Source organism: Drosophila tropicalis, unplaced genomic scaffold (assembly GCF_018151085.1).
Source record: "Drosophila tropicalis isolate 14030-0801.00 unplaced genomic scaffold, ASM1815108v1 contig_717, whole genome shotgun sequence".
NCBI lineage: Eukaryota > Metazoa > Arthropoda > Insecta > Diptera > Drosophilidae > Drosophila > Drosophila tropicalis.
Window position 1 is genome coordinate 757,065 of NW_027173201.1, and position 11,504 is coordinate 768,568.

The window sequence follows — 11,504 nt, forward strand, 5'->3', positions numbered from 1 at the left end:
TTTATTATCCCTGCAATAGTGGTTTCATTTTCTACTTTATAGAGGATTGTGCCGGTTATTTTTGATTTTATAACCTCAACTGCTATATCCTCTTGGTCTCCCGTAGTTCTTTCCACAATGCGTAATGCAGTTAGGAATCTGTTTAATGATAACTTTTTACCATCAAATTCAGGAACTGAAGTGGAAACCTGTCTAATTCCACTTGGTTAGCCATTGTACTTCCTTTAAGTGTTTCGATGTCACTATCGATATCACTTTCAGTATCAATAATTGGTTTGGACTCGTCCAAATCTGCTAATTGGCTTTCGTCAAATTCAGCTGGCTGACTTTGATCTTCTGGAATTACTATTACAATATTTCGTCTAGTACTAATTATGTTCAATCTTATTTTCAATGATTTTATCAGTCTTTCACACTGATGCCTATGCTCTTTTGCTAATTTCTCATTAGCTTTGTTTACTGTTGATAATATGTTATTATACTGTGTTGTCGGTATTTGAGTATGGCTTATCAGGTCTTATGACTGAGTTAATACATTTGAAAGATTTTTCAAATTTATCTTTATGATCATTAATCTTTCGTGCTAACGTATTTCATTTCATATTTTGTCTACAACATTCAGCGGTGCAATCGTACCAAAATTATTGTTGTAGAACCAAGTATGTCATGGTTTTCTTCTACTGTTTTTACCATTACATATGGTAATGTACTCATTACTATGCCCTTTTCTATTTTGTTGTTACATATTATTAATGGGCTTGCTGCACAATTAAAAGTCTTCGAAATCACAAATTTTTATAAATGCGTAATATTTACTCAATATTATCAAAGAATCTATGTGGGACTGTTAGTGCAATCCCATTTCTGACACCAATTTGTGGGACTGTTAGTGCAATCCCACTTTTTCCTCCCGAATTTCTAGGCCGTTTTTTCTCACAATCAATCAGTTTTATTCAACATTATTTCTTTATACATTTATCACTTAATTACCACATAACTACACTCTTCTTATTCGAGCAGCCACGAGGAACACAACCGGTCGACGCAACTTGACGCCATAAAACTCTTTTTCTCAATTGATATCGATGGTTTGTCATCGATATCGTTGATAAACTTTAAATTATGCACCTCTGAACTGTTTCAGTACAATCGACCACTTCTCGTCTCTCGACCCATTCCCACATTCGGCCGGACTGACTTATCATTCGCCTCGAATGTTGAATCGTCTGATGAATTCACTTGACCATGCCACGACTTCATATACTCTGCGACAGTTGAGGTTTTCCCAGGACCTTCGTGATCTCCTACCTTTTCTATGTCATAGCGTCCATGAGACTTAACTTTCACCACCCTATAAGGTCCAAAATATTTAGCCTTAAGTTTTAATCCTGAACCATATTGCGTTCGCTTAATTTCTACCAAATCATCGATTTTATACTCAACTACCTTTTTGCGTTTTTTGTTATAACTTTTACGATTCTCCTCTTGGGTTCTCTCAATATTATGCTGAGCTTCCTGACGAACGTTAGTGCGTTCAATTTCTAGCTCTTCTATGGCTTCCTCTTCCAAAAGTTCTTGTAACTCAGGGAAACTATTAGTTCTCATCTCAACCCCGGTTAATAATTTAAATGGCGACACTTTTGTGCTTCTAGGAGGGGTACTATTGATTGCTTGCTGTACTCTTTCAACGTACCTATACCACATAGTCGGTTTTTCATAACAAAGTTTTGTTAGCATAGGAATAATTATCTTATGGATACGTTCAACTTGACCATTTCCCCTAGGTACTCCGGTAGCTATCATTAAATGCTGAATATTTTGCTCTTTACAATAATCTCCGAACTGGTGAGAAACAAATGCTGCACCTCTATCTGATATAATACGCCCTGGATTTCCAAAAACTGATGCTTGACGCCTGAGTCTATCTACTACCGATTCTGATGCCGTATTTTTTGTTGGATAGAGCCTCACAAATTTCGAAAACGCGTCGACAACTACAAATAGATAGTTATAACTCTTCGCTGTCTGATCCATAGGTCCTACATGATCGACATGATAAGTCCCTTAAGGGTTAACTTCTTTATTTATTGGGGCTAAGAAACCTTCTTTCTTGCCTGCTTTACCTTCCGAAACAATGCATTCGATACAATTTTTTACAATCTCAGAGGCCTTTTGGAACAACTTCGGTATGTAAAACTTTCTCTCAACTTCCTCTTGAGTTCTTTTAGCCCAAAAATGACCCTTTCTATGTGCAATCTTAATTAATTCCTCTTCCATAAGTGATGGGACTACAATTAAATCCTTAATGGGATCCTTGTACAAAACACCGTTTTTTATAAAGAAATCTTCATAAGCCTGATGCTCTAAAACAGCTGTCACTGCCCTAATCCAATCATCACTAGCTTGAGCTATTTTAAGTCTGTGATGCATTGAATCCTCTAACATTAAACAGGACATACGACTTAGAGCATCTACATGCTTCATTTTACTGCCACTTCTATGTTCAATTTCATACTTGAATTCTTGAAGAAATAAAGCCCAACGCGAAACTCTTACTGGAATGTCTCTTTTTTTTCATTGTCATTGCAAAAGCATTGCAATCTGTTATGATTTTGAATTCTATTCCTAGTAAATATACGCGCTACTTCTTCAACGCCTCCACTATTGCTAACACTTCCAATTCGTATGAGTGATATTTTTCTTCCGCAGGCTTGGTTTTCCGGCTGAGATATTGTACTGGATGGAATAACTGATCATCGCTATCTTTTTGTAGAAGAACTCCTCAGTAACCAAACATGGATGCATCAGTGTGTACTTCAGTTACTGCCTTTGTGTTATACAATCGTAAAACTGGTGCGCTAATCAAGGCTGCCTTTAGCTGTTCAAATGCGATTTGATGATCGTCACCGAACACAAACGTTGTATCTTTTCTTAACAAGTCTGACAGTGGTTTCGCTATCAATGCGTAAGACTCTATGAAACGACGAAAATATGAAGTTAGCCCAAGAAACCTTTGTACACTCTTGTAATTCTGTGGTTTTGGGTAATTTTTCACCGCCTGTGTTTTTGCTTTAGAAGGCCTTATAGAACAATGTATCCCAAAAACTCTATACTTTCTTTTAAGAACTGACACTTCTGCCATTTAATGCGCAAACCAAACTCAGATGCCCTCTTTAACACACATTTCAGCTTGTAAATTCCTTCTTTAATATCCTTTGAAGGAATAATTAGATCATCCATATATGTTACGACTGTGCCATCTCTAATCAAATCAATAAATGTTGCAAAGATGTAGCGGGAAAACACATGAGGGGAATTCGAAATTCTAAATGGGACATACGAAAATTCGAACTGACCGCTATGTGTCACAAAAGCAGTATATTTCCTTGAGTTGGGCTCCACAGGAACATGAAAATATCCATTTTCAAGATCCAAGGTTGTAAACACTGTATTACCCTGCAATCTCTCAATTACATCAACTATAAGTGGCATTGGGAAATGTTCTCTTACAATCTTAGCATTCAAACGTCTATAATCACAGCAAAGTCTTTTTCCTCCATCCTTTTTTGGAACAAGAACTATAGCAGACGCATATTCTGATGTACTTGGTTGAATGATACCCTCGGCTAACCATTTTTCTACTGTTGAGTCCACGATACCTTTATCAACGAAAGATAAACGCCTTAGCCGTTCGTATACTGGGCATTCGTCACTTAATAATATTTTCATTTCGACTGGATTCTTCTTTGAAGACTGGGGTACATAACTGTGAATAAGCTGCTTGACTTCTTTGACGTCCGATTTGGTTAAATGGCACAAATCTATTTCACTCTTTTCTTCTTCAGCTAATAAACACAAACTCTCAAATTCCTGTAACATACCCTTCGGAGTTTTCACTTCTTCATTGTGTACAGTTTCTTTCGCTTCTGTGTTTGGCATCACTTCTACTTCTCTAGGCTTAAAAGTAGCATTTCCTTTTGTGATAACCAAATTAGCTAATTCTAAAATGTTGTTTCCAATCACTACTTCGTAGTCAATATTTTCTTTTCTATAAACGTGGAACGTTAAGGGCCATTGAAGACCATCAATAGTCACTGCGCTTTAAAGCTACCTATAGTATTTAACTCACTTTTACACACTCCCAATAAACGGTTTCGTTCATCGTTTAATTCTATACCATTAAGTTTTCTGATAATATCATCTCTTATTAAACATAGATCACATCCTGTATCTATGAGTGCAGACAGCTCAACGTTTCCACATGATATTGTTTTGAAAATAGCTTTTCCTTTTACATTGATTTCTTTTGACATTGTACTAGCCCTACTGTATTCCTTTTTAGTATCTAATTTACGTGTCGGGCATACTGATGCTTTATGCCCTATCTGATCGCATTTAAAGCACTTAATCTTCGGACACTCACTCATCAAATGAGATACTTCGCCACACTTATAGCATTTTCTCGGTTGTTTAGATATTTCCGCTTTTTTTATCATCCTTCTCATTATGATTTCTATTTCTATTTACCACTTGAGGGTGACCAAAGTAAACCTTTTCGTAAATTGTAATCTGTTCCTTCAGCTGAATGACTGTCTTTGCCTGATACAAGTTACTTTTGTTAGCTTTTGAATCAGGTATTCCTTCTATGAAATATTCTATAAGACTAGCTTCATCTAAATTTATGGAACTGCCAATTTCCCTCAGACTATAAAGGTACTCACGAAAATCTTCATTTGGGCGTTTACGTCTATTTCGCAACAATTTATGTACTTCAATTGCTGATACTTCTGCGCCGAACTCGCTTAACAAAATTCTTTTTAATGATATCCAATCAGTCACTCCTCGCTCACTACGCACAAAAACTTTTGCTGCACCTTTTAATAATTGCTTCGCATAGATAAATTTCTGAAGAGTTCCATTGAACTGCTTCTGCATTATCTTCAAAATCCCGTAACCAATTTTCTATAGACGGTTGACCTGACCCATTGAACGAAGAAAGAGAATCCTCAATGTCGCGCAAAGTAAAATTATTTCTAACTACAGTTGGTGCCGTAGACTGAAATGATCCAGCGTCATCACTTTCGGATTCAACCTCGACTTCGTCAGCCACCAAACCGAAATGTTCGAGAAGACGATCTTGCAACGATTGCTTTCTACCAGTTATTGCCAAATTCAAACTGGCTAACTTTGCTTTTAGCTCATTTACATTTAAACTTAATACTTCGTCTCTATTCATTTTGTATTCGTCGTAGCTTACTCGTTACAGCTGAAATTTCAATATATTTTACAAAAGTATAATCTTACTCTATTGTTAGTAATTTAATTTTCTCTTCTTTTAGCAATTTCAAAATATAATTATTTCTCTTTTAACATTTACTTTTCTTTTAATTCCAAATTTATTTACTTCACTTTTGAATTCCAAATTTATTTACTTTACTTTTGAATCAACATTAATTTACCTTACTTTTATTCAAGCCAATCTTTAAATTATTATTTATAATTTTGACATAAATTTATCTTGATTTAATTTAATGATTGCATCAACTCAATTTAAATTATAACATTTTTCGTTCACTTAACATACTGTTAATTAACATAAACATCTGGCTCACCACTATGTTGCCTTCTCGCTCGCTCGTGTTGACTCACCAACGCCGTTTATTCGCGCCAATTCTGCTGATATGCCGATCTTTCACGAATGCTCTCACTAACGCTGTCTCGCTCGTGACGCCAATGCCGATGTCTCGCTCGTGACGCCAATGCCGATGTCTCGCTCGTGACGCCAATGCCGATGTCTCGCTCTTGTACAAATTTTTCCACTGACGCCGCCAAACTTGTGCGTCTAATGCTTTCTCGCTCTTGCCGCCAATTGTTGTAGCTTCTCTTGCCGCCAATTCTCAAGAATTTCCCACTCTAGGTACAGCTGCTCACCACATAGATTCTATGTTCCAGGCCATTTGCCACATAAATCTACCATCTCAGTGAATAGTTCCCACGACGATACTCCAACACATTTACCAAAATTACGCTATATCAGCCTCATTGCCACGTAAATTTGTGCAAAATTCTAACGATCGTCAATCTCTTTGCGTTTTCAGCCTCTTTGCCACGCAAACTTCAGGGTTCTGTACTGTTCGCACCTCCACACTTTTCACTCTCGCTTGAACTTGGACGTTTCGCTGTCTCTCTCTAACATACAAGCATTCATCAATTGGGGTGGTTTTTTTTTACCGCTCTTTGTACATTTTTTTCGAACTTTCTGTATTTGGCGACTCAATTTTAATGAATTTTTCGCTTCGAACGATTTGTTTTAATTATTAGTGTTCTTTATTTAACAACATCTTTTAACTGCATGTAAGTTCGATGCACTATGTAAATGTACATATCTCACTTCTGACACCAATTTGTGGGACTGTTAGTGCAATCCCATTTCTGACACCAATTTGTGGGACTGTTAGTGCAATCCCACTTTTTCCTCCCGAATTTCTAGGCCGTTTTTTCTCACAATTAATCAGTTTTATTCAACATTATTTCTTTATACATTTATCACTTAATTACCACATAACTACACTCTCTTCTTATTCGAGCAGCCACGAGGAACACAACCGGTCGACACAACTTGACGCCATAAAACTCTTTTCTCAATTGATATCGATGGTTTGTCATCGATATCGTTGATAAACTTTAAATTATGCACCTCTGAACTGGTTCAGTACAATCGACCACTTCTCGTCTCTCGACCCATTCCCACATCTATTCTAAAATTGGGTTGTCTATTATACACTTTTTCTACTATGTCTATCATCTTAAACAACATCTAGGTTATCTGCCCTACTGGAATATTTTTTCTTAAGGCACTTATTGTGCAACTTATATAGTTTTGTTAAAACGTTTGTTAATAAAAGAATAACAATTATTACAAGCATTAAGGTTATGATTTTTAAATCAACCGAGACAGTTTCAACATTATTTATGACATTCGCGGTTGAATCCGCTACTATAGATTCATGATCTAACATATTGTCAACTTTTTCTATGTTACTGTCTTTTGGAATCGCATTAGGGTGCATATAAAGAAAAAAATACTTATTCAAGAATATATATATATATTTTTTTTATTTAAAAAAAAATTTTTTTTTTTATTTTTCATTGTTTATGGCCGTGGTCCATCGATTGGATTGAAGCCTCTTGCAACGTCGGCAAATCCCTTTGTTCGTTAGGAACAGCGGTCTTGAAGGAGGGTTCCGTGGACATCAGTATTTTGTTGTTGATTTATTTGGTTTCATATTAATGTTTCATATTATATTTAATTAATTTTTTTTTTTTTTTTTTTAATCCCTTATTGTTTTTAAATTCCAATTAATTTCCTTTTTTTTTTGTAAATAATTGGAGAAACGTATGTGTGTGTTATGGGAGTGCACCTTGGAGCAGCACCCAAGAGTTGATAGTAGAAAAATCACATAAATTCCAGTATCTAGATTAATCTTTCTTTTTGTTTTGTTTCATTTTTGTTCATAGCGCGCACAGTGGTTCGCAATCAATTGAAAATACATTTCACAATTTGCACAAATTATTTTCGTGTTTTTTAGTTTATGTTGAAATGTTAATTAATTTATTTCTTTTTTTTTCACATGTCACGGTCGCCATGTTATGTGCGCATTAAGTTCTTTTTAATAAATCTGTTTTAGTTAAATGAAACGCAACTGTTCTGTTCGAGCAGTGATCCAGAATGTCTGGACAGTTTATTCATATTTAAGTCTTAGCCTATACATCTTATATGTATTGAATACACACTGCCGCTTAGGGCGCTGGCAGAGAGAGTGTGTTGCAATATATAGGTTTGTACGTATTAGTATATATGTACTGAGGGTACATAGTCAAAAGTGCTTACGCTAGCGATCCCACACTCAGCGGCCAGTCCGCATAAGTGGCGGATCATATTACTATTATGAATGGGTGCATAAACATAGCAACAAAGTGTTGGTATGTTACTCTTACTTTAATGTTGAGCATATGACCACTTGTTATATTGTATACTCTACAATACTGTGGGCATATGCTCATTTGGCATACAACATACAACAATACGTACATATGTATATACATGTATATGTTTTGATACTGTAACTTTAAGTGGCTGTAAAAGCAACAAAAATGCATTAATCGATCCCAAATTTTCAACAAAAATTCATTAATGATATATAAAACGAAAAACAAGATTTTTTTTTTATTATCCTTTCTTTAGCTCAAGTAATCCTGAAAAAACTTAAAAATGAGCATGTATCCACTTTTGCTCGTATAACAAAACTTATAGGTTAAGGAATTTTTTTAATACTAGTCAAAAAGCCTTTGCCTTTAATCACGCTATTATTGCTCCTGGGCACACTCTCCACCAATTTTTCTATCAATCCGTGCGATAGTGCTCCATTCAGCTTGGAGTCGACTCCAAGGCTCGCCCATTGTCCTGGGCGGATTTTCGTCGCGCGACAGTTGCTTCTTTAGCAGAACCCACGATTTTCGATCGGATTTAGATCTTGGCTTTGAGCCAACCACTGCATCTTCAGAAAGCTTCGATTTTCGAGCCATTCCTTTACAATTTTGGCCATGTGACCAAATGGTACATAGTAAAAATGTACATACAGGTATGTAAAAGTGCGCAGGTTATGTGGAAGAACAGGAAACCTCACACTTCTATTGCCCTCTGGAAAGGGAAAGGCCGAAAGGGAATGACTTTCCTATGAAATCAACCGCGTCCAAGCACTGTGAAAGCTGTACACCCTCTAATCACAATAATGTCGTCTAGATAAGCGAAGGCCCAATCATTCAGATCCAATCACGCCATCTAAATCCTTTCCAATGACTTTCCAATGAAATAAACCGCTTCCGGGCACCGTGAAAGCTGTACACTCTCTACTTTTGACACTCTTTAAATCTGGATCAATTTCTCTGGAATATGGTGTATAGGGGGCTTAGGATAAGCGTCGCGTACCGATTGAGCATTCAGTTGTCGAAAGTCTATACCAAGAGAAAAAGGTCATTTTTTGGACAAAAATTTGTGTTTCGAGTTTTATACTGGCCATAAATAACCTTTTTGGGGTCGAGCGAGTGATCGTCGTCGAACTTGTTGACAGAAGGACGACCAAGTCCCGAATTTTGCGGGTTACCGCTGCTTTGTTTCTTTCTCTTGCTCTATGCCGGGCCCTGCTCTATCCTACTACGTCATTCGTCATTAACAGAGCACATGCATACACACACAGACGCAACACTACATAAAATGTACATATGTATGTGTATGCGCGTCGTGCTTTGCTTGGGAAATGTGAGAAGAAAAAAAATTTTTAGTAAAAAGAGTAATAATGTTTTGTTTGTGTATTGATGAATTGAGTTGCAAAGAAACAAATTTCAAAAAGAAAAAATATTATTGCCAAGGACTGCAAGGATATAAAAACTTCGGCATAGCCGAAGTTAGCTTCTTTGACATTTTTTGAGTATACAGTTTGAGAGTACAAAAAGAGAATTTTGATGTTAGCTTCTTTGATGTTTTTAATTAATACCAAACTAAATCCGATTGTGTATAAATATCAACAGAAATAATTAAATGCGCGATTTATAAAAATTAACGGCTAGAGACGGATTAATATATTACAAATATAATAAAAACTTACAAACCTGTTGAACTACTAATTTGTGTTTGATTTCCACAGTTGGCATATGAGAGAGCATTCGCTTTAAAGTTTCATTTGTTTTCTGTGTTTCTGCCAAACGATTTTTTATATTCGAATTTTCAATGGACTGACGAAGGGCCCTTCTGCATGAGAACATTTTTAGTACACAGGAACATACATAGAAAAAAAACTTACTTTTGAAGAACTTGCAATTTTTCAAGTAAATCATACTTTTTGGGATCTTCGCCCTTTAAAATGCGCCATCTATGTACCGCTGTAGGTGTCTTTGCGTCCTCTGTTAAAGCGCGAATCCGTATACGCTCCTGATTTAAAGAACGCTGAAGACGGACAATTTCTTTCCTCATATCTGCTGTGCTTTGTATAGCATGTTTTAAGCAGTCATGTTCTGTATACAGATTAGATATTTCTTTTTTCAACAATCGTATGTCATCTACACGTTGATTGTATTGGGTTGTACCGTTATCGAGAGCATTTTGTGCGATTTGAAGTTTTTCTTTTATAACAACAATTTCATCATTACGGCGAACCATTTGCAAACCAACTAAATTACGTTCTTTTCTCATTTCTTCGAGTTCGTGGCCCATTTTCATAAATCTATGTTCATCGTTTGAGATTGTCTTGGATAGCATTTCGTTCTTACATTTCATTTCTCGTAAATCCTTCCGTAAACTGGTTATTAAATTCTCTTTGTTTTTAAGTTCTGATCGCATTTCTTTGACATTATTATATAAATGTTCAATTTTAAGATTTAGTGAATTTATTTTGATTTCATTTGAACTTATTTCTGTGGTCAGTTGTTGAATTTGATGCCCTGATTTCTAAAGGAATACTTGATGTTTACATTTCTATAAAAACATACATACATACATACCGATTGAAGTATTCGAAAATTGTCCCTCTCTTGCGTAGTATTTTCTAAATTTCGTTGTAACATCATTTTTTCGGAATGAACCGACTCCAGTTGTTTTTTGAAGTTATGAACTTCTCGTTGTTTTTCATACAACTTTTCCGTTAAATCATTCACTTGACTCGACTTAAGAGCGATTTGATCTGATAGAATATGATAGAAAAAAAATGTATTTAAATATGTCCACAATACAAATTCAATAGATAAATATGCCAGATGCAAAATTTCTTTTTACATAAAACAATTGTACATAAATGGAGTCAGTAAATTATATTAATCCCATAAAATCGAAATAGTTACCTTTTAGCTTATATATTGTCTGGACGTTGACAATGTCTTTGAAACTGAGGTAAAGCCTGACATCATCCGCGTACATATGCACCCGAGAATGTGACACAACCAATTTTAGACCGCGAAGAGCAAAGAATGTACGGGGAAGAACATTTATAAAAAGGGTGAATAGCAATGGACCCAAATGACTACCCTGAGGTAATCCTGAGGTCACTTGGATGGTCTTAGAAAATGAAGATTTAAAGAGGACCTTTTGTGTACGCTTAGAAAGATATTGAAGAATCCAATCTAGCAAAAGGCGGGGGATGCCAAGTGCGTTTAATTTATATAAAAGCAGAGTATGATTAACAGAGTCAAAGGCCTTGCTGAAGTCAGTATAAATGACGTCAGTTTGGACGGCAGTCTTGAACCCTTTGATTGAGTGAGATGTAAATTCTAATAGGTTAGTAGTTGTCGATCTACGTTTTTTAAACCCAAGTGAGATGTTATTATTTTCTCAAATGCTTTGGGTATGGCAGACAATTTAGAAATACCCCTATTTGAACGAGCAACTAAATATAGGGAAAAATCAGATGCTTAATGCAAAAGACTACCATTTAAGTTCCTTTAGCAATGAAAAT

General features: G+C 35.8%; 1 protein-coding gene across 1 annotated transcript in view; it reads right to left on the minus strand.

Moving 5' to 3' along the window:
* LOC137579611 (cilia- and flagella-associated protein 58-like) overlaps positions 1-10,969 on the minus strand; it is a 28,910-nt gene extending 17,941 nt beyond the window's left edge. The window contains exons 1-4 of the mRNA XM_068293389.1: positions 10,894-10,969; positions 10,558-10,736; positions 9,861-10,504; positions 9,670-9,808 (exon numbers count right to left, since the gene is read on the minus strand). Coding sequence (XP_068149490.1) covers positions 9,670-9,808; positions 9,861-10,504; positions 10,558-10,736; positions 10,894-10,969 — 1,038 coding nt within the window. The remainder of the gene's footprint in view (positions 1-9,669; positions 9,809-9,860; positions 10,505-10,557; positions 10,737-10,893) is intronic.
* Positions 10,970-11,504: the final 535 nt, after the last annotated feature.